The sequence below is a fragment of the Orcinus orca genome, chromosome 3 (assembly GCF_937001465.1).
Source record: "Orcinus orca chromosome 3, mOrcOrc1.1, whole genome shotgun sequence".
Taxonomy (NCBI): Eukaryota; Metazoa; Chordata; class Mammalia; order Artiodactyla; family Delphinidae; genus Orcinus; species Orcinus orca.
In genome coordinates this window covers 72,207,940-72,231,981 of record NC_064561.1, presented here as the reverse complement: position 1 = coordinate 72,231,981, position 24,042 = coordinate 72,207,940, and the positions used below count along the sequence as shown (strand labels likewise).

Here is a 24,042-nt window from a genome sequence, read left to right as displayed (position 1 = left end):
GTTTCATCATAGCTCTTTGAGAGCAGGTCCCCTCCTATTTATCTCGTATCCCTAGCACATAGTAGTACCTATCAATGCATGAAAGTGGAAGGTTCTTGTCAAAATTGTATTAAACTGTTTCTCATTTTCTAATGTTGTTATTCCATACAATTAAAGCAAAATATATGATGGAAATGTGGGGAAAATGGTCACTTAACATTGTTTAATGTTTACAGAATGAAGAGGAACAATTTATCTGTTGGGAATAAAGTTGTCCAGTCTTCACCAGCAGTGAAACAGCCTAAACTTGGGTTCTACTCTTCTCTCAACCAGACTCATACATACACTGTCCTTCTAGACTGGGGGAGTTTGCCTCACTACGTAGTGTTACGCATTTTTCAGTATCTTCCTTTAATGGATCGGGCCCGGGCATCTTCTGTATGTAGGAGATGGAATGAAGTTTTTCATATTCCTGACCTTTGGAGAAAGTTTGAGTTTGAACTGAACAAGTCAGCTACTTCATATTTTAACTCCACTCATCCTGATCTCATTCAGCAGATCATTAAAAAGCATGCTGCCCATCTCCAGTATGTCAGCTTTAAGGTAAGAGGAATAAACATTAAATAAAAACAATGACTTGGGTTTTCTTGACATTTGTGTATAACTAGATCATTATATTGAAGCAGTCAATGAATTTTGCAGAATTTTAATCCCAAACTATTTCCTATTTCTCTGTAGTTACTTGCATAGATTTAGGTGTAGCACTTGAGCTATAATTGAATAATTTAAACTTCAGTTTCCTTCATGTAGATGTCATTATTAAATTTCAGGTAATTGTATTTGAAAGTATAAATACAATTTGAAAGTGTAAATAAGATTTGAAAGTTTAAAGTGCTTAGAAAATTCACTTGTCATCATTTCTGTTTTTCATTTTTTATCTGAGATAGCGTGTATAGAGAAAAACTTCTAATTTATTTTATAGCTTGAAGGGATAAGTATGGTTTTGCAATTGAATTCTATTAAATAATTATATTGCCAATAACTTTCTGATAAGTTATATTCAGGAAATAAAGATTTTAAATTGTCTTTGTAGGTTGATAGTAGTACTGAATCAGCAGAAGCTGCCTGTGACATACTTTCTCAGCTGGTAAATTGTTCTATACAGACTTTGGGCTTGATTTCAACGGCCAAGCCAAGTTTTATGAATGTGTCAAAGGTAAAGATGCTAGACATTTTTGTGAGATCTACTAACATTCTTAAATATTGTCGAACTAGTCAAAAATAATTCTATTCCTAAAAACAGACCATAACCCTACTTGCATTCAAATAATTATTTAAAGCCGTTTTCTGTTGACTAGCACTTATTTTTGATGAAATAGCTGATGCATGGTTTCATTCTTTAGATATATTCTGTAATTTTAGTAATTGTTTCACAGTAGATGTCATTAATATAAAAGTTAGATGTTATACCTAGAATTTTCAAGTGCCAGTTTACTTAGTTGCTTTGAATGTAGAGTGTGTAGGGCCAATAGTGGGTGTCTTTCCTGTAATTCTATAGTCTCTCCATTGGAGGTGGAACAATATAATGTTTAACTAAATGTCCTATACTGATTAGGATGATGATTGCATCCTTACAGAAGAAATTCTAAAACAGCAGTGGCTTGAAAACATGACTGAGGTTTATTTCTCTTACACTAAAGAAATCCATAGGTGCCACAGTCCATAGCTGGTATGAAGTTGTTTGGAACCCACGCCCCTTCTAGGCGCTCCATTCTCTCCAAGGTGTTTTCTTCATTTTCATTGCCCAAGATGGCTTTCTCAGTTCCAGCCATCACGTCCTTGTTCTAGACAGCTGGAGGGAAGAAATGGGGGGAGAAGGGTGTGCCCTCTCCTTTTTCAAGCTGTAAGTACCACAGGACTAGCCATAAGTACCTCATGGTGCTTCTGTCTGTCAGCCAGCCTAGCTCTGTGGCCACATCACATTTCTGGGAGGCTAGGGCAGTCTTTTAGCTGGGTGGCAATGTGCCCAGCTAAAAATTGGAACCAGATTACCAAAAAAGAAAGGATGGACGATTCCCAGGAAGCAACCAGCAGTCTTGGCCACAGAAACTGATGACTGTCTTCTCTTCATTCAGTCTTCAACTTGAAGGCCATTTCCTCAGGGAGGCCCTCCTTGACCACTTTTGCTAAAACAACACCCCCTCCTGTAGTTACTCACTAATGTATTACAGTATTTTATTTTCTTTATATCCTTCATCAGGGCTTGAAATCACCTTGTTTATTTAACATGTTTACTCTCTTCTCCTCAGACAGAAAACATCAACCAACTCCTTGAAGGCAAGGATTCTATTTTGCTTATTTACTATTATAAACCCAGAATTAGAATAGTGCCTGATATGTAATAAGCACTAAACTATGGTTGTCTGTAAAACTGGCTAATGGAAACCTTCCTATGGAAGAGGACAGAGGAATAGTAGCATCTCCTTTCTCCCTAACTGGGTCATGGCTCTCCTCTAGCAAGCATTTCTGCTAGCCTGAAAAGAATGGGTCTTTTGGGGATTCAAGTAATTTAAGTAACCAGATGAAAACTTACTACTTCTAAGTAGTTATTTCCTTGTTTATGAGCTAGGGAATCAGATCAACCTGAAATTCTGAGATTCTGGGCTGTCTCTCATGTTGCACATCAGCTTCCAGGGCTAGCTTCTGGGTTAGCTGATGCAGTCACTAGAGTGGAGGACCAGCGATTAGCAGGCTTCGTTTCAAGCTCTGCCTCCACAGCAAAATGAGCTCTGTGGCTTCTGGCAAAGTTGTGGATCTCTCTGAGCCTCAGTTTTTTCATTTGTAAACTGAGGGAAAGTAATGTAAAGATACAGCATTTTGCTAGGCATAAGAAGTACTAAACTAATATATTGTTACTGTGATGAAATATGTACTCTTATGCTTAAATGTGTCCTTCAGTACTAAAAGAGTTGGGTGAGAGTTGATTAAAAGGAAAATAAACTTTATATTTCTTAAGGAAAATGAGTGATCTATTTCTATTCCTCTAATAATTTTTGGCACCATAAAATTTAGTAAAGAGGTTTAGCTGTCCACCATTTAAAAATTTGTGTAAATCAGTTTACAATTAGTATAAACCAATGTTTTGTTATAAATGAATTGAGATGTATAACCACTTTGGTCATTCTGATAGGGACAATAGAGCCTTTGATAGAATCCGAGTTGATTTTGAAAAAGGAAAAATGATCATGCATGGATTTCGTTTCCATACTTTCTATCTGTGTCAAAAAATACTGGATCTGAAAACTTGTGAAATTCCATCCATTTTGAAGTCAAACTGTAAATAAGCTTTAGTTTGTCAATCTTCAAAACAGAGAGAGTTTTCAAACTGTATCTTTGTTTAGATAATCTGCTAGAAAAAAATTTGGAAGAATATGACATCATTTATTCATTTATTCATCAACAATAAATATTGACCTTTTACTATGTGCCAGATACTATTTCAGGTGCTGGACATACAGGAGTGAATAAAACAGATAAGATTTCTATTTCTTTTAGGCTAAGGGGTTGAATAGGTCCTGAAAGCACAATTTTAGGTTTTGTGGGTGATATAGTTCTGCTCACCTCTAGCACTGTAGTGTGAAAGCAGACATAGCATTACATAAATGAGGCAGCATGGCTGTATTACGGTCAGACTTTAATTATGGACACTGAAGGAACTTCATATAATTTTCACATATCACAAAATATTACTCCTTAAAAATTTTCTTTCAACCATTTGAAAATGTAAAAACCACGCTTAACTCATGAGTCATAGCAGTAACAAGCTGTGGACTGGATTTGGCTGGTGGACCATAACTTGCCAACCTCTATTCTAGGAAATAAATATGATTATATCCTTTTAATATTGAAAAACAAATCCTTAAGATTGAAAATAATTGGAAGATGTGTTTATGAAATCTTTGAAATTTCTTCCTTTCTCACCATTCCATTTATTAATGGTAAAAGTATAAAACTATACTTTGTTATAGAAATGTCTTCTACTGGCTAATGGCACTGTAAAAAATAGTAGTATGTTGATTGCTTTTATTATGTTAGTGTAAGCATGTTGATATAAGTAGTTTTAATGAATTACTTAATTGAAGCTGTAGATGTTTAAATAATGTCTTTGTAATTTTTTTCTTATTGCCATGCTAGTCTCATTTTGTGTCAGCACTTACAGTTGTTTTTGTCAACTCAAAATCATTATCATCAATCAAAATTGAAGACACGCCAGTGGATGATCCTTCTTTGAAGATTCTTGTGGCCAATAATAGTGATACTCTAAGACGCCTCAAAATGAGTAGCTGTCCTCATGTTTCATCTGATGGTAGGTTATATTTTTTTATGCTTGCATGTTTTTTTATTATAGTAGTAGTAATAATGCAATTTCCTATTGAAAACTACATGCTTATGAGACATAATTCATTAATCTTTTTTCAAAAGACCTCTTAATGTATAAGCTACGTATAGTTTAAATTGCTTCTCCTAGGAGTATCTTAGTTATGGATATTTTTTATTACAAGTATAATTATATATATCTTGGCATCCATCTCCTCAGAAATCATTACGTCTATTTTAGCAAATAATGAATAATATCAAATTTAAATTCACAAAATGTTCTATTAGTATCCATATTCTTTGTGTTTAAGGATTTTTCCCCATTTCCTGCAGGAATCCTTTGTGTAGCTGACCATTGTCAAGGTCTTAGAGAACTGGCATTAAATTATTACATGCTAAGTGATGAACTTCTCCTGGCACTTTCAAGTGAGACCCATGTTAACCTTGAGCATCTTCGAATAGATGTTGTGAGTGAAAATCCTGGACAAATCAAATTTCTTTCTATTAAAAAACAAAGTTGGGATGTACTCATTAAACACTCCCCTGGAGTTAATGTTGTTATGTACTTCTTTTTATATGAAGAGGAATTGGAGACGTTCTTCAAAGAAGAAACCCCTGTTACTCACCTTTATTTTGGTCGTTCCATAAGCAAAGCAGTTCTAGGACGGATAGGTTTTAACTGTCCACGATTAATAGAGTTAGTAGTATGTGCTAATGGTCTTCAGGCTCTTGATAATGAACTTATTTGTATTGCTGAACACTGTAAAAACTTAACAGCCTTGGGCCTCAGTCAATGTGAAGTTAGCTGCAGTGCATTCATTGAGTTTGTAAGACTATGTGGGAGAAGGCTAACCCAGCTCTCTATCATGGAGGAAGTTTTGATCCCTGATGATGATTATAGCCTAGATGAAATTCATGCTGAAGTCTCCAAATACCTGGGAAGAGTATGGTTCCCTGATGTCATGCCTCTCTGGTAATTGATTACCAAAGATTCTTAACTTTTTTTTTAATCTATAAGATTAGCTTCTTTCTGTCTCTGCAAATGTACATTTTAAGATGCATTGCTGAAATGTCTTAGGTAAAATATTTTATTGTTTGCAAACTGTCTTAATGGATTACAGCAGAAACATTTGAGAAAATAAGAGAAATTTGAAAAGACAGAAACCATATATAGGGCACAGACACTGTATTGTGTATTAGATAGTTGATAGAAACAGTTGGTTTCTAGATAAGTTCCTCAGCCTTCCTTGAAGGTATATTTTGGCTTGCTAAATAAATTTATAATATTGAGCTCTGGATCCCTTAAATTACGTCATTTACAACTTTATATTGTTAATCATTTTTGTTTCATCTTGGTATTGATATATTTTACAAAATATTCAGTACTAAAAACTAAGAGTACAATCAAAATATAGATACAGAGGCTGGCTTAATTGTACTCCATTTTTAGCACTATATAAGATCATATTATGATTCAATAAATAACTTCTAATTTTCAGTGCACTTTGAATTCTACTTTATTATATTACTTGGGAGAAAATGGGCATTAGATTAAAATTAAATAATGCTAATTCATTTTCTAAAGATACTGTGATTGGTAATTGATTAAATACACTACTGAGATAAAAAGGTAAATTTTTCAGAGTGTGCTTGGGAGGGAATCAGCATTTACTGAATATATTTACTGTGTATCTGAAACTATGCCAGATCCTTTGCAGAAGTGATCTTAGAATTTAATTAGTAACACAGCTAAAACTCTTTAACGGCTGTGTATTTGTTGCCTTTAAGGTGAACATATATCCTTAAAATGACCCACAAGACCCTACAAGGTCTGGCTTCTCCCTGCTTCTTTGACCTTGTTTTCTCCTACCAAGTGCCCTTTGCCCTTCTGCTCCCATTCTCTTTCAGTTCCTTAAGACTGCCATGAACCCTCTAGTCAGAGTGCATTTGTGCATATTCTTTCTACTTCAATTACTCTCTTTGCTCCATCTTTCCTTTAGGTGTCATTTCCTCAGGGAAGCCTCCGTGAGTCTCAGTGTTCTGTGATTTCCCTTTGTGGCGCTTATCACTATTGTAACTTGCCCTTCACTTGTATGATTATTATCTGCTTCAACCATTGTGCTGTAAGCTCCATCGTTGCAGGATCAAGGTTGGGTTTTACTCACTGTTGTATCCCCAGCATCTAGCATAGTGTTTAGCACATAGTAGGCATTCGGCAAGTTTTACATAAGTATTTTCTTTTTCAGACTTTTTCCTCTAAGTCCTCTCCCCAATACCTTAAATTTCTAAGAAGTCAATTAAACTAAAAAAATTGAAATATGTTCATTATTTTCCAGTTTTGAATATTTTTATAGGAAAAAATTTTTAAATATTCTCATCTATTAAGGAATTAAAATATATTGTTATTTCTAAATGGTGATTTTAAAAAGTAGCACAGTTCATATCCCTTTATTTAGAGACTGTCCTTGTGCATACGCTCTCACCACTGTACCACGGTCTTTGTTACTGTGACTCTGAGAACAGGCATTTCATTCACCTTTGTGTTTGAAAGTCTCAGAACACATTCAATAAATGCTTGTGGGACCGATATTTCTGGTTCAAAAATAAAACCCATTTCTTAAAGATAGTTATTACTATTGCAGATCATGTAATTTATACTTTGAGATTTCAGGAAAGTGCAGAAGCAGCATATTGTAGGGAGCTTAAAGTCTGATTAGAACCACAGGACAAACAACCATAAAGGAAACGGCGTGAGATGGAGAGGTCAGTCTGATTGGAGATCAGAGTAGTGGTGGAAACACTGCAGAGATGAACCTCCAGTCTCACCTGGTGTTACTTTAAGTGTATATACCTGAATGGTGAGGTGATAGAATGCCAGTGGTGTTTGCACTAGAGGATAATGAAGCAAAACAGAGAGGGGCTAGAGAAGGGAGGTGAGCCCACTAGCATGGAGGGAGAATGAGTACCAGTGGCCTCTTTCGCATTGAATGAGCTGTTGCTGCTCTAAATATTGGTCTTTGGTGGCCCAGTATTCAGACCAGGTTAGCTAAGCGCTATAGTGACTCTTAGAACAAAACTCAGAGTAAAATTGATCAGCTCAGTTAAATGACCCTGGTTGATCTGGTATACTTTTGATAAATTGAAGAGCAAAGGTTTTAGGATAGCCAAAAGCAAGATGAGGAAGTAGAGCATTTTTGTTTCTCCATCGAATGAAAATGTCGCCATTACTTTGGAAGTCCATGAAAAGTACTGCTTACCTAAGCATAGAGGTTTCTAGATAAATGAGTGAGTTCAGTATTAGATGGATTTCAAGCATTAGCCTTTGAAAAATATTTTAGTTCTGTAAGCAAACTTGTTCTTTAAAATGTTTTTTCTGCATGTGTTAGAGGGTTCTGGAAAAGTTAGGATAATTTTCTGGGCAAATTGTAAATGGAGAGAATGGGAGAAAAGGTTCTATTGTAGGTTATATTGAAGAGACACAAAAATAGGATTCTCTTTGTTTTTTTCCTTCCTTATAAGCCTTGCTTGCCTCATTTGTATTTTACTAAATATTGGGGAGATAGGCAGATTTTAAAGTTATATGTATTGTTGTTAATATGCACTAAGTGTGATAAATGTTGCCATAAGGATGTAATAATTCTTCCCTCTCTAGCCTTGGCCTCTTAAATTGGCCACTTACCTTGTTCTTTCATTAAATTACTTTCTTTTAGAAAACTCAAAACATTTTCTAAATAAAAATGGATTTTATAGTCATTTAACCTAATATCTGACACCAAAGTTTTAAGTATATACTATAATAACCTTCAGTAAAGAAAATTAAGTTAGTCAGGGCTATTACTTCTCTGTCATTTGAACCTTTACAATACTTTAAACTGAACACTTAAACACTCAAACCTAAAGGAAAAGGAAATTAAAACAAAAAACAAACGAACAAAAAAACCTCTGATATAATGCACCAGAGGGCGCTGTATTGCAGTGATTCCTAGGAAAGAAGTCCTTTAGTCTTAAAGTTTGCATTTCCATTCAACAGATATGAGAGTGCTTGTGGAAAGCTAGGCAGAAGGCAGTGTTCTTGCTCTACCTTGGAGAAGCTCTCCGTTCCAGGTAATGAGTCTGGTTTTTAAAACAGTCACTTCAGAAGGTTGATTATTTAGAAGGGTAAGCATATATTTCATTGTTCAAACATTTTAGAGCTCCTTTTAAAATTGCCTTTGAAATCTGTATGCTATTTCCTTTTTTGTGATCTCAATGGGAACACAGCCTTTGTCTGTTGAAAACAAATGTAATCTTTGGAAACAATCTAAAGTTATTTGGCACTAAGGAGATGAGTAAGGTAGATGATCAAACCAAGACAGCGCTGGTGTTATAGTTTTCTTCTTCTTTTTTTTTTTTTGCGGTACGCAGGCCTCTCACTGTTGTGGCCTCTCCCGTTGCGGAGCACAGGCTCTGGACGCGCAGGCTCAGCAGCCATGGCTCACGGGCCTAGCCGCTCCGCGGTATCTGGGATCTTCCCGGACCAGGGCACGAACCCGTGTCCCCTGCATCGGCAGGCAGACTCTCAACCACTGCGCCACTAGGGAAGCCCTAGTTTTCTTCTTTTTAACCAAAAATTAAAGTCTTAATTTGCTAGCCTTGTATAAGATGTTATGACACAGTAGAGAATAGTATCTAACTGGATATGAGAAAGTACTAATTGTGTTGTTATATAGACTCTAAACGGTCTGAGAGCCATCACTGACTCTTTCTTCTTCCTGGAGACCCACCTGTAAGTCCTGTTGCCTCCATAACATCTTCTTCATAATAATAAATACTCATGAAATCACCTCCCAACCATAAAACTACAGCATTGATAGTAACTTAAATTTTTCTGTGTGGTCATTCCCTATCCAGTCCTGAGATAACTAGTGTTCATTATTTGCTTGATTTCCTTTTTATATATTTTTATCACATATGTATATGTGTTCCTAAAAATTACATTTTGGCTTTAATTGTTTTGACTTTATAAAAAGAGTATTGTGCTATATGTGATCTTTTGGGCTTTTTTTTTTTAACTCAGAATTATATTTCTATGATTCATCTATTTTGTTATGTTTAGCTGAGGTTCACTGCAGTATAATATTCCATCTATAACTAAACCACAGTTTGTCCATCTTCCTATTGATGAGCGTTTGAGTTGTTCCAGGTTTTGCTATGACAAATAGTGATTCATGAACATTCTTATACATTACGTCCTAGTATACAAATGCAGCCACTTCTCTCCAGTAAAAAAGTTCAATTGACTGCATTTCCTATAGCATATCTCCACTAGGAATGGAGTCATTCTACTGGAGTTTTCTACATTCCAAAGAGTTTAAGCAAAAATTCATGAAGAGAGTTTCCAGAATGATGACTTCACCTTACTCATTTCTTACTGACTGCGTAAAATCTACAGAGCTATATTATTTCTGGTCCTTTGAACATTCATATGGTTTTATTTCTTTTTTGTACTTGTTGTCAGCATAACCAGGAAAGAATAATAAGGATATACAATGATGTGTAGGAATCAGTAGCTATGATAGGCGTATGGCTAGATGAGGTTGACTGACTTGGTTTCATGAGATACTTCAGGTTAGGATAGACCTCTTTCTCTCTCTAGTACTCCCTGTAATGCAGTCTTTCTGAAATCTAGAATATTCCATATTACCTTGGATGGCTGTCATTCATTACCTGGAAGATCAACTGCTTAGATAGAGCATGGGAATGTGTGGATATAAAGACCAGCAAACTCTGTCTTATCCGTGTAAACCCCTCACCCTCCAAGCACTTTGACAGACCTAAGGCTATTGCTGAAATTCTTCACTACCTTAACTCAAAAGAAGCCTCCAGTTTATTCACCTAATATTTATCAGGTTTATGTGTCTAGCGTTGTACAACACTCTATTCTTGTACCCTAAAAACACTTCAGGCTTTTTCTTATTTTCAAGCAGAAAGCTAGTGGGACCAGTTTGAATTCATATGTTTATTTATCTTATGTATTGAGGACTGAGAAATCTTTAAGAAAAAAGACACCCCAAATCCCACAGATTACAGATCAGACCTGAGAGATTAATTGACCCTCAAAACATCAAAGTGACAATGAGTTGAAACCAACGTGCTTTTTTCTTTCTTGCATTCATCATGTTTCTATTTGAACACACGTTTCTTGAAACGCAGAATATGCAGCCAGGTTTAAGAAGATGGCTCTCTCTTTAGAAGATCTGGTTATTTGTCTTCCATTTATAGGTACACAGTAGGATCACTCAGGTCACAGTTTTCAATGTGTACATGAGATTGTATGCCAGGATAAACTTTCTGCAAGGGCAATAGAGTGCCCAGTTTTTCTCCCTTCTTGATAGAACCTTTATATTTAATTGGCTTAATGTAGAACACTTTAATACAGAAACCTAAAAGAAAAGAAGTAGTAAAATTATTCATTATCTGGGTTTTAGCAGCCTTGAATCAGAAATTGTAAAAGAAAAAAAAAAGCCAGAAATGAATAAAAAATATACAAAAAGAAAAGGTTGATTAAACTCAATGAGGGAGTAGAAGAAAATGACAGAATCATATCAGAAATGAAGATTAAAATTACAAGATGCCTAAGGAAGAATGGACTCAAAGGAGTATTTTAAAAGGCATTGAAGAATAGCAGCAAAACACCAGGTAACTGAGAAAATTGACCCAGAACGATGTCAGCTCCAAGACAGATTCCAATAAAACTATTAGACTTTAAAGACTAAGAAAAATGAAAATAACAGGCACACGAATACAAATCTTTTTAAATATCAAAAGAAAAATTTAAAACAAAGAAGACCCATCAAATAGAGAAATAGAGATAATACCATTATAATGCCATAATTACAACATAAAGTAATGACAGTGTTTGGACCGAATATATGAGTTGTATCTATAAATGTTAATTCATATAGTAAAAAGATTTTCCTATTGGCTTGGAAAGCAAAATGCAATTCTGTGCTGTATACAATAAAACAGTAATTGAAAAAGGCTAAAAATTCAGGACTGGAAAAGATTTGCCATGTAAATGGAAGGAAAAAGGATTATGATCCTGTTACCAGAGAGTGAAATTCAGGCCAAAACGCATTGAAACAAGACAAAGGAGGACAATGTATAATGCTAAATCCAATGAAGATATAATTATCCATGCAGTAAATAACACAGAAACCATCTATATAAAGGAGAGAATACAGGAGGTACAAGGATATATAGATAGAAACCCAGTAGTGACAGAAGACTTCAACACACTTGCATCAGTGAAAACAGGTCAAGTGGGCAGAAAACATAAGTAAGGCTATAGAATTGTCCTGTCCAACACAGTAGCTGCTACCCACATGTGGCTAGTCAGTGCTTGAAATAGCTAATCTGAATTAGATGTGCTTTAAGTATAAGATACACACTGGGGGCTTCCCTGGTGGCACAGTGGTTGAGAGTCCGCCTGCCAATGCAGGGGACGCGGGTTCGTGCCCCGGTCCGGGAAGATCCCACATGCCGCGGAGCGGCTGGGCCCGTGAGCCATGGCCGCTGAGCCTGCGCGTCCAGAGCCTGTGCTCCGAAACGGGAGAGGCCACAACAGTGAGAGGCCCACGTACCGCAAAAAAAAAAAAAAAAAAAAAAAGATACACACTGGATTTTGAAGACAGTACTCCCCAAAAAGTAAAATATTACTAATTTTTATATTAATTGCATTTTGAAATAATAATTTGGAGGTATTAAGTTAAATATGTTAAAATTAATTTCACTGTTTCTTTTTACTTAATATGATTACTGAAAAGTTAAGATTGCATATGTGGCTTTTATTATACTTCTGTTGGACAGTACTGCTATAGAAGATCTATGGAAAATTAATAAGGTGCATTTTATGTACATATATTAAACAAAAATATGTGCAAGACCTCTACATTGATACTAATACAACTCTAATTAAGTTACTAATACAACAGTGTAAGAAGACCTAAATAAATGGAAGATTTAACAAGTTCATTGATTGGATGACTTTCATTACTTTTAAGATATCAGTTCTTCTCAGTTTGATCCTGTATGATGAATGCAAACCCAAAGTCCCAGCAAGATTTTTGGTGGAAATTGACAAACTGATTCTGTAATTTATTTGGTAATGCAAATAACCCAAGAATTGCCAAGACAATCTGAAAGAAGATCAAAGTTGGAAGATTTATACTATTTATATCAAGATGTATTTTAAAGCTATGGTAATTAAGACAGTGCAGTATTGGTGGAAGATTGACAAACTGGCCAGTGAAACACAATAGAAGGACCATAAACAGACCTATGTATATTCAGACCCTGATCTATGACAAGAGATACTGCCGTGCGGTAAGGAAAAAATGGTCTTGGCAAGTTAATGGTACTGAGTCAGATGTCGATATGGGGGGAAATTTTGATCCCTATCTCATTCCTTACACAAAAACCAATTCCAGATGGATTATAAATCTAAGTATGAATGATGAAGCAATAAAGCTTGTACACAGAAACATAGGGACAATACCTTTATGACTAGGGTGGGCAAATGTGTCTTAAACGGGTAATAAAAATGCATCAAAGGTAAGGGAAAATATTACTAAATTGGACTGCATTAAAAATAAGAATTTTTGTTTATTAAAAAACACTAGAAAACTGAAAAGGAACCCATAAAGTGGGAGAAGATACTTACAATACATATATTGGACAAAGGACTCATATCCAAAAGACACAAAAAGCTTCCACATACCAATAAGAAAAAGGCAAAAAAGCCAGGGCAAAATACATGAATAGGCACTTTGCGAAAGACAATATCCATGTTATCAATAAATATGAGAAGGGGCTCAGTATCATTAGCCATCATGGAAATGCAAATTAAATTTAAGTGAGATACCGTTACATACTCATCAGAATGGCTGAAATGAGAAAGGCAGCTAGATAACACCAAGTATTGTGTATGGAGCAACTGGAACTTTCATACACTCCTGTTGGGGCTGTGAATTGGTACCACTACTTTGGGAAACTGGGTGGCAGTACCTTCTAGCACTGCAGATACATACACCAAGTAACCCAGCAACTCCACTCCTCCAGCGTTCTGCCAGTTGCTGAGTATATTGATTCCAGTTATGCATTCTGGTACCGGCGAAATTACCACAGGGTGGATATGTGGATGCACTAGGTCAACTGTAAGATGGACCCTAGGAAAAAACTATGTTGATCACCTGACCCTAGAAGCCCCTAGTCTGATTGATGGACTACAGTGGCTTGGGTCTTTAGGAATTACTGTCAGTTTTGAGCGAGTCTCTTCTTCCCCAGTATACAATCATCCTGCTAAAGGGCTGCAGGTCCTTTTGGGGATGGCTAGAAGTAAGGGTTACAGTATAAATTTTTAGCATTGTAATAGGGCCCTTCCTCAGAAGTACTCAGCCTCCCTTTCATTCAAGGGGCTCTGGGGCTATGAACTGGCTCAAGTCCGGGAATTGGTGGATGGTGTTGGGAGGAAGGTTTTGAGGCCCAGTATTGTCATGATTGAAGTCAGAATTTTGTTCATCAGACCTAGAGTGTTTCATTTATACAAATCAAATAAGGCTTTAGTAGGCTGCCCATGTATTCAGTTCTAGGTCACCATGATTAACTAGACAATGCCACAGGTCTCTGCTTCTGATGTATCTGATTACTGCTTCAGCTCTTCTCCCTGTTGGATAACCATGCCAGCCTTGGCTTCTAAGTGGACTCCATTCAATGGCAGTAGTTCCTCTTGTCATTTCAGGCCTAGAGAGGATAGCCACCAGATAGCTCTTCAAGGATGTGGGCTCCCTCACGAAGTGTTTCTCACAGCCTTAGTGAGAGGAGTGTCTTCCGGCTCCACTCCCAACAGGAATGCATGTTTATGTTAATGAAAAGAAATGCACAGAAAGTTCATAGCAGCATTTTCATAATCGCCTGAAACTGGATACTGCCCAGATGTCTGTTTAGAGAAGAATGATTAAATAGGTGAAGATATATGCATACAATGGAATGCTCTACATCGATAAGGATGAAGGGACTTAAACTACATGCAAAAACGTGAATGAATCTCACAAACCTTACGCGGAGTAAAAGAAGCCCCACTCGAAAGACTGCATGCTGTTTAATTCTATTTAAATCATTTTCAGAAACAGGCAGAGCTAATGTGTGGTGGGATAGTCATCACCCTTGCTGGGAGTTATGACTAAAAGGTAGCACAAGGGGTCTTTGAACTGCTGCTGATATTCTTTTTCTTGATCTGATGTAACCAGCAGGCTACACAGATGCGCTTACTTTGTGACAATTCACGGAGCTGGCCGTTTTTGCTTTGTGCACTTTGCTGTGTGTATGTCCTACGTCAGTCCAGTTAAAACAACCAAACAATAAGCCCAGCACCTGGAGTACCAGGAGGCCCAGCTTTACCTAGAACTTAGAGCGTTTGAAAATAGTTCACATCAACTCTTGCAGAGATGCCAACATTTTCGAATTGTGGGATTTTGGTGAATGAAAGCGTCTATTCATTACAGTTAATACCGCAATGCTGAAAGTGATTTTGCTTGTAGATTGTTAAGCAAAGCCACGTGGGCCTCAGGAAGAAAGCCCTTCAGTCAACTATAGAGTTAGGTGGGGAGTGTACGCATAAAGAAGATGACTTCAGGGAAAGTGGTGGAACATCTTTGAAAATGCAAGGGCTGCTTTAGTTTGGTACCCTTTGTCCTTTGGGTCCTAGGTTTTGTCACTTTGAAGGAAGAATGAAGCGTCTTTGTATAGAATACGCATTAAATAAATAAGCATCGAACATCTCCAGTATGTGCTCCAGGTATATACACCACCCCTTACCTCTTCCAGAGATCCGAACACCATTATCGATGGCATTTTTGTTTTTATAAGGTTTCTCCTGGCCCACAATCATTCCGGTGAAAGGTGCATACGCAGTAGATCCATCCGAGCACAAGACATCCACACCCCGGTGAAGCCTATGATTTCCAGGATGTAAATAAGAATGAACAGACTGAGGAACTGCCCTGGGAATTTTATTGCCCAGGAACATGGTGTTAGCCCACTGTTCCCAGACCAGGGAATCAAAAGTTGAAGCTGCTGGAACCTGTTGGAATGTCCCAGGTTTCCTCACTCTGTTCACCCAATTTTCACCTCCTTCTCTGCAGGTTGTAATAACAATGTTATAAAGGTTAAAACGTTTAACATAGTAAAACACAGGAAGCCTTTAAAAATGTTAGCCATTATTATTATATGGCATTTTGGGGAAATGAGGCAATCCGTGTAAGTAAATTTTATAGATAACTGAATCTTGACCCCTGCAAGACCACTTAGAAAAGAGATGACTTTTTATGGGAACCTATGATAAAAGAATCATATGTTACCCTAGTCTTATTTTTCTCCCAGTGATCCATAAGTCATTATAAACATCATTTATTGTGTATGGTTTTAATATAGTGAGTGATACCTCCTGCATTTATTAAAGTGTGTGGAGCACAAACACAAAATGATCCCAGGTTGTGAGATTTCTTGTCGTCTCCACCAGTCCTCACTGTTGACACTATGCCAGTTCTCCACCAGCCTCTTCTCCCTTCTAATAGTCTACCTGAAAGTCAGATTCACTAGGACTGTTAGCATTATGTGTAAAGCAACACTGAGCAGATTCCAGGTGAGGAGCCAGTAAGCTATTGTATGAGTCAAGTGCATAAAGTTTAGGGTATGAACTAATTGAGTCTTAATTTTGGCAATTCAGCGGCCATTTTCCCCTATGTCCTGTCTCTTAGCCCTATACCAGGTATGTGAGGTTGCTTTGTAAGTAGTATCTGTGTGAGTGAGAGTTGTTCTGTGATTAGGATGGAGATCAGTGATACAGTTGGACACATGGCTATTTCATCAGAAAGTGGCACTCCCAAGGTAGTACTGTGCACTGTTGAAAGTTCACATGTGTGTCTCTCACTGTCTGGAAGAGATTACCTGCTTAGGGCCAGCCTCAGTTGTTCACCTCCCAGAGCCTGGGTCAGTAACACCATGGTTTGAGGGGAAGAGGATCCAAAAGCCTGAATTCTAGTCCAGCCTTCACCACCTCCAACTGTGTTTGGTAAGTCCCTTAACCCTTTGGTGCCCCAGTTCAAGTTCCTCATCTATAAAATGGGACAGTAATGTTTGGCTTCCACCTTGGAAAAGCCAGGTGAGGTGAGTCAACGTGTGAAAACATTGAGAGAAAACACTGCTCTCCTCTCTCTTGCCCTTGTTCAATGCTCTGTTCCTAATTCAGAGCGCAGAGTTGACGCCCTGTTCTTGGAAGTTGCTCCACACGTGGTAATGTAACTGGTTATATCTCTGAATTTTCCTGCTGTCGGAAGGGAGAAGATGGTGAGCACTTGAAGAAACTTCGGGCAAGGACACTAAGCAAAGAGGTTACGAGCCAAAAGAGGATATGGTTATGTGTGAAACCCTGTTACCTTTGAGCCGTGTACTGGCCACAGCCGTGGCTGTCACATGTCCTGATCTCATTGGAAGACTTGCCAGCACATATAGTAGCCCATGGCCCAGCCAGTGCTAAAAAGGAGAAACAGGAGAAGCACATTTCCTGACCACATATTCCCAATCTCTACTATCCTTGTGTCTCCCAGTAGATTGAAAAATTCTGTTTTCACTATACTTTCTCTCTAATTTTTCTGTAGTTTAAGGGGTGGGCTTCCTTTAACTCCTGATTCAGCTATAAAATGGGCTTTTCCCCTGGTCACGGAAGTCTGTTTTATGACATGTGGAGTATTTGTGTGTTTCTTTATAAGCATTTACCTTTATCATTATAGTTTGTTTCAGATTATTCATTAAACAGTGGTATAGATTGCACTTTTCAAATTTTTTTTTGCTCATGACTTGGTATGGGGACCACTATGTTTAGGTTAAACAAAATAAACAGCATGGCTCAAACAAATAATTTTAGAAATTCTTTAGTTACTAGTAACTTTGAAATGTTCTTTATTGCTAGTCTTCATAATCAAATCCAAGAAAATGTTTGAATTAAAGCAGAAGCAAACTCTGCACTATAGCAAAGTTTATTTAACAGGAAATAAATCTCTTTCATATTTGCAAACATAGAAGAGGAGATTCTTAGAAATAAGAATAATTTAGCCTAGTGTGGAGTGAGAATAGAAAATAGGGAAGGGAGTAAAACAATTATTTAAAAAATTATGAAGCAGTAAAACATGGAGGAGCGCGCTGGCTCTCTTTGTGTATTTTGTGCAAACTTCGTTTTTAGTACGACTTCTCTTTGATAGAGTAGGCACTTGATAAATGTTTATTTGAATTAAATTTCCTGGATTTCCAATTGTTAACGTTCACAGAGAGATGCGTTAAGAAACTCGTCCTTTTACTTCAGGACAGACTAACCAAAGTAAAAGCAAGAATCTGCTAATTTGGTTGTTGATTTTATTTAAAGATATTTTGCTATTCATTAATATATGTGCTATGAAGAGGAGCTACAGAATATGGCCATTAAGCATATTCTTGAATATATCTCTAAAAGGTGGGTTTCATAAGTCTTATACCTTGGAGCCAAGCTTCAGATCTCTTTGGCAACTAATATATAGCCTTCAGAATTGAGACATATATTAGACAGTTTATTAATTTATTCATTTTCTCTTGTGCTGTGGCAGTTCCCCTTGTCCTAATCCGTACTAGTCTCTGTATCAGGAGTTTTATAAATCAGATTCTTATACAAACTTTATTTTCTAATTTTGTTCCGATTAAGTCCTAGACTAAGACGGAAAGACTTTTCTATTTCTCTTATGAAAGAAACAGAACATTCAGGTGGAAATCATTGAGGACCACCCCTCTCCCGCGTGTATCCTTCCTGTTCCACTTTTAATAACCAAATAGGCAAGTTTCTGTTGTGATTATGATGTTAATGACTTTTAAATCTATCCTTGAAATCAGTTTTCAAAAGTCAGCCAAGATTGTAAAATTGTAATTTTGACCTACCGGGTGAAATCAAAACAGCCAGAAGGAGGACTCCCGGGGAAAACATTTGGCTTTGGTCTCCCTTAGGATGCTTCTTCCTCTGATACTTAGGATTGCCCCTATGCTCTCTTGGAAGAATACTCAAGTTTGAATTAGTATTTTCTAGCTATTTAGCCTTAGAATGCTGCATCTCTCATATCTTTGTTATGAGACACACAAAACAAATATGAGAACGGGGGGAATCAGATTCTGATATTCCATGGATAGCTGTTTGGCTCACATGCAGGACCTATGTAAAAGCTTTTGTTCTGAGGGAGTTAACTTTATTGGAAATGCTGACTAAATATTAACAGAAAGTGATAAGGCTGGGTGAAGAGTGACTCTTTCCTGGGCTGTGACTGGTGGGAGAATATCCTGTGAAAAATTGAATGCTTAGTACTATCTTCTAGAAGATCCACCTTTCATTTCCTGGGTAGGACATATTTCAGAAAAGACCATTAATAATGTATGACCCTCTATAACATATTCTTTAGTATATATCCCTTGGGTTTTTTTGGATCATCAGTTCAGTTTCATCTGTGTAATGTTTGCAAATAATTTTACTATTTTGATAAAATTATATTTTTTTCCTTTAAATGTTTGCTTGTTTGTAACAATGTTACAAAATTAACAACATCCAAAGTATCCATAAGTAGAGGAAAAGATGACTTAGGATATCGTCATACAATGGAGTATAATAATAACATTTGGAATATAATTTAACAGTTCAAATGAAGGCAGTCTGTATGTTTTAAAACAGCTAGATCTACTGTTGAACACTTTTGAATAAAAAAGCTATGTTTAAAATGTTATATACAGAATTAAATTTAACCACTTACTAAATTTTGAAAGCAAGTGTATTATCTTTGTGAATAGCTGCATGTATAGTAAAAATACAAAAATGTGCACAAACTAACTCTAGGATAATAGCTGCCTCTGAGGAGGGAGGGAAATAGAATTGTGAAAGGATATGCAAAGTGCTTAAACTCTAAAATACTTTATAAAAAAGAAAAAGATCAGAAGCAACTATGTTAAAACGTTAATTTATTAATTACTGAAGGTCAATACATGGGTATTTGTTATATTATTCTCTTTACTTTTCTGTATATTCCAAACATGTATTAGCACCTCCACCTTTTTATGCTTAATATTAATTGAGGCCCTGGAATTTGCTATGGAAACGTCCCTATTTAAGTAATTTGTCAGGGTCTGCAGGAGACTGAGATTGTGGCCCTGGTTCTTCACCCCTCCCTGCATCAGTGCCCTTGCTGTGTCTCACTGGGGGCAGAGGAGCTTTCCCGACCTTCGATTTGTAGTTCAGTGATATGACTTGCTTTGACCAATAAAACGAAGCAGAAGTGGCAATGTGTCCGTAGAGCCTGAGTCCTACAGGGTCTGTGTCTTTCCATTTGCCTTCTTGTGTTCTGCCATCGCTGTGAGGAGAGCGTTCCCAGACTCACCTGCTGGCCTCAGGAAGAGAATGCAGGTCACGTTGGAGCAGTCACCCTAGCCAAGTCAGCCCCCTGAAGCCAGCCTAGCACGCCCCACAAATGTGTGAGCAAGAATAACTGGTTGTCATTTGAAGCGGGTGAGTTCTGGGATGGTATGTTAAGTAGCAGTAACTAAACAATACCAGTTAGAGTATATTCCACTTCTTACTTCACACAGTCTCTCAAGGAGGCACCTCATGTGTAAAGTGCGGACTGCCTACGCATTTACTATATCAAAGAACTTGAGTCTCTGTACTAGAGGAAAAACAGTGCCAGCAAATCCAAATTGTTTTTTTTCCTTTGGGTTGCGTTCTATTTGGTTTAAACATGTATGTATTTTAATCCATCAAAATGTAAAATCAAACACATATTCACATAAAATGTATAAATGTGTAGATTTGTGGGACGGTGTCTGGCAACAGTATCACAAACCATAAGGTGATACTATTAAATCCAAATATGCTTTTTCTTTCTTGGGATCTCTAAGAACAAAAGTGAGGAATTAACATACGGAATTGGGCTGGTGTTTTGAACTCTAGTGCCGTGCACTGTGTAGTGCAGCGTATGTGTCAGGCACTCTGCTCACTGCTTATCTTATTTCATTCTCACTAGAGCCGAGGACAGAGGAGGGCCGTGTCTCCCAGGAACGGGCCTACCTTAGTATCCTCCCTCCGATGCAGTCATTGGTGGGGAGCAGCCAGGTGGAGGCATGGTCTTTGGTGCAAATGAGGTGTTGATTTCAAAGCACAGAAGCTGGGGACCTTGGTCAATTACGCTCCCTAGGGGAGGCCCTGGGAGCAGCATTTTCACGGCCACCAGCTCCACGTTGCAGTAATTTTCAGAGCAGTTTTAAAAATACAGGCTTCGTCATTAATTTTCACACACGGTGTTGATGATGTTACTACCAGCCCTATTTTGAGGATAATGTTCGTGAAGGTGGGAAGTGTGAGATTTGAAAATCCCAAGGAAATGAGAATTAGATCCCAGTTTTCTCCAAAATCCATATTTTACCACCTGCATCATAGTGCTTGTTCAAAAGAGCAACTGTCCCTCAGTCAGAATCTTAATTTCCAGCTGAATATCCTAAGAGCCCTAGCTCACTGATTGCAGAGTGAGGACCTCGAAAAGCTGAAATTGGGATGAAAATATTAACAGTAGCAATAACGGCAGCCCGCAGTTACTGAGTGCTTGCTGTTTGCTAAGTGGATCATTTTATTCACGCCTTTGAGTTGTAGGTACTATTGTAATTCCCATTTTCCAGAGGAGAAAACAAAGGCACAGCTTGAGTAGGTAAATTCACTCAAGATCATACAGGGAGGAAGTAGCAGATCTGGGATTCAAACCTAAGGGGAAGTGGGGAAGTTTTGCTGTGTTAGAATCGTCTAAAGACATTCTCTCTGAGGCATCTGTCATTTATCCAGAGCATTGATTCTCACCCGGGATGGTTTTGTCCCTTAGGGAATTTGGCAATGTCTAGAGATATGTTTGGTTGTCACAGCTACAGGGGTGTTGTTGGAACATAGTGGATAGAGGCCAGGGGTACTGCTAAACATCCTACCAGGCACAGAACAGACCCCACGACAAAGAATTATCTGGCCCCAAATGTTAATTGTGCCAAGGTTGCAAAACTGTGATCTGAGGTACACCCAATATTTTGTTTGTAACTAGAATTTAGAACATGTTGAACTAAATTTGTCTAGGTGATTACTGACAGGTTTAAAAACATCACGACGGGCATTAGCATATTAAACCCGGACTATATTCCTTAATTCACATTAGAAAATCACCAGCTCTCAGTATTTTTGAACACAATAATTACACTCCATTGTGTCTAAGGAAATAGTAAGGGAGTTAAAGCAGATATAAGCTAGCTAACAGAACATTTGTTCTGAATAAGGCTGGCAGATGTCCATTTTGGAGTAGGATCCCAGGGCCAGAAAGCACTGCCATTGTTCTTTGTGTATAATCAGTGATTGTGAGGAATGATCAGATGGTTGCTACATATGAGAGATCTTTTGACTAGAAACAGTTATCTGTTAATAGACAGCTTTTTAAATTAATTAATTTATTTTTGGCTGCGTTGGGTCTTCGTTACGGTGCGCAGGCTTCTCATTGCAGTGGCTTCTCTTGTTGTGGAGCACAGGTTCTAGGTGCGTGGGCTTCAGTAGTTGTGGCATGTGGGCTCAGTAGTTGTGGCTTGCAGGCTCTAGAGCACAGGCTCAGTAGTTGTGGCTCACGGGCTTAGTTGCTCCGCGGCATGTGGGCTCTTCCCGGACCAGGGCTCGAACCCGTGTCCCCTGCATTGGTAGGCGGATTCTTAACCACTGCGCCACCAGGGAAGCCCAGTAGGCAACTTTGAAGGAGACCTTTATCTTCTCTGAGCTATACTTCATAAAGAAATACATGTGGAAGTACACATTCTTACTGGGCTACAATTACTGACGGGCATTTAACTCTTGCAAGAAGTAGTCAACTCTCAGCATTGTAAGTTGATCTCACATTTCTCTCCTACCCACCCCCACCTCCTGCCACCTCCACTGCCCCACCCCAGGCCTCATGCCTTGACCATTTTACTTTTCTTAGCACTTTCACCAAAGGAAGGGAGGCTCAGGATGAGGAGAAATTCAAAACTGGCTATAATTCAAATTTGAAGGCAGTGGTGATAAAACTATTTTTCCTATATTGAGATTTACTAAAAGTTGCTTGCAGCACATCATTCTCATCTTTTGTTAGAAAAGCTTGAGATAAAGGAATGTAAGAGCTCACCCGGTTGCAAGGCTCAGTTGTTTCCTCCTGTCTTGTCTCTGCTTCTCTGTAAATGTCTTCTGCTTCTGACGAGGTAGGTAGTGAACTTGTGCTGAAATATCAAAGTGATAATACTGGCCAAATTGCGGGAGTTTATGAACAAATTGATTCTGATATGTTAATATTTTGTGTTCGTCTTGGTCTGTTCAGGCTGCTGTACAGATCCCCATAGACGGGGTTGCTCATAAACAGCAGAAATTTCTCTTACAGTTCTAGAGTCTGGAAGTCCAAGATCATGGTGCCAGCCCGGTCAGTTAGCATATAGATTAAAATCTATTTATCCCTTGATTGAGGTGAATTTACCTTAATCCAGAGTCTGGCCCTTAGTTTTTTCATTGTCTAAGACTTAGACGCAGGGAGAGTGATTCAAGTTCCTCAAGTTACAGGAAGCCAAATGCACACAGAGATAGATAGATAGATAAATGATAGCTAGACAGACAGACAAATAGATGATTTTCAATGGAGATGATTCCTCTCTAATGGGAGGATATGCTCCCTTCTTGGTGTTAAAACCCTTGGGAAAGTGGTTTGATGAATGTAGAATGAGAGCAAAAAGAGGTAAAGAATTTTAAGGGCTTTTCCAACCGACTTTGTGGTCTGTCTGAAGTCTCTTTCCTTTTCTGCGATAAAATGGACTAGAAAATGTTTCTGCCTTCAGTGACACCAAATGGGCCCATAAACATCTTGCTCCTTGATTCCCTTTCTGGCTCCCTCGGCCCATGTTTTTCAACCAGGAGTATCTGGAGGTGGGCCAGGTAACACAAAAACGCACAGGATAAACATGGTGACACAGGTTGTCAATATTTCTTTAGGATTTGGAAATGGGCCAAAAGGAAGAGGCATAACAACAGTATACTTTTGTATATATTTATATACATATAAATATAATGTGTTTTTATATCTGCTAACATACTTGATCTTTTTTAAATTGAGATTTCATTCACATATCTTAACATTCACCCTTTTAAAATATATAATTCAGTGGTTTTTAGTATATTCCCAAAATCATACACCCATTACCACTAATTCTAGAACATTTTCATCACCCCAGACTGAAAAACCTGACACATTAGCAGTCACTCCTCATTCCCTACTGTCCCCAGCCCCTGGCAACTCTTAGTCTACTTTTTCACTCTATGGTCATGCCTGTTTTGGACATTTCGTGTAAATGAAACCATAGAATATGTGGTCTTTCATGTCTGGCTTCTTTAACTTAGCATAATGTTTTCAAGGTTCGTCCATGTTTTACCATGTGTGAGTGCTATATTTCTTTTTATGACTGGATGATATTTCATTGAATGAATATACTACATTTTGTTTATCCATTCATCAGTTGATGGACAGTTGGATTGTCTCCACTTTGGGCTATTATGAA

The 24,042-nt window shown here is 37.7% G+C and overlaps 2 protein-coding genes across 2 annotated transcripts; one reads left to right on the top strand and one right to left on the bottom strand.

Annotated features, from left to right (window-relative positions):
- Positions 1-201: 201 nt before the first annotated feature.
- Positions 202-5,661, top strand: FBXL21P (F-box and leucine rich repeat protein 21). Its single transcript, XM_004282097.3, has 4 exons — positions 202-582; positions 1,073-1,195; positions 4,174-4,345; positions 4,690-5,661. Exons 1-4 carry the CDS (start codon positions 217-219, stop codon positions 5,331-5,333), a joined length of 1,305 nt encoding a protein of 434 aa, XP_004282145.1. The 5' UTR covers positions 202-216; the 3' UTR covers positions 5,334-5,661.
- A 4,655-nt stretch (positions 5,662-10,316) lies between these two features.
- LECT2 (leukocyte cell derived chemotaxin 2) lies at positions 10,317-18,613 on the bottom strand. The gene is made up of 4 exons (XM_004282096.3): positions 18,355-18,613; positions 16,830-16,926; positions 15,211-15,347; positions 10,317-10,778 (listed from the first exon to the last, which is right to left on the bottom strand). Exons 1-4 carry the CDS (start codon positions 18,398-18,400, stop codon positions 10,612-10,614), a joined length of 447 nt encoding a protein of 148 aa, XP_004282144.1. The 5' UTR covers positions 18,401-18,613; the 3' UTR covers positions 10,317-10,611.
- Positions 18,614-24,042: the final 5,429 nt, after the last annotated feature.

Coding starts and splice junctions, on each gene's coding strand:
- FBXL21P (XM_004282097.3), top strand. CDS start 217: ATGAAGAGGAACAATTTATCTGTTGGGAATAAAGTTGTCCAGTCTTCA. Junction 1,196..4,173: donor GTTTTATGAATGTGTCAAAG/GTAAAGATGCTA, acceptor TTGCCATGCTAG/TCTCATTTTGTGTCAGCACT. Junction 4,346..4,689: donor TCCTCATGTTTCATCTGATG/GTAGGTTATATT, acceptor CATTTCCTGCAG/GAATCCTTTGTGTAGCTGAC.
- LECT2 (XM_004282096.3), bottom strand. CDS start 18,400: ATGTTTTCCCCGGGAGTCCTCCTTCTGGCTGTTTTGATTTCACCCG. Junction 15,348..16,829: donor GGCCAGTACACGGCTCAAAG/GTAACAGGGTTT, acceptor TGGAAATCATAG/GCTTCACCGGGGTGTGGATG. Junction 10,779..15,210: donor TGTTCGGATCTCTGGAAGAG/GTAAGGGGTGGT, acceptor CTTTTCTTTTAG/GTTTCTGTATTAAAGTGTTC.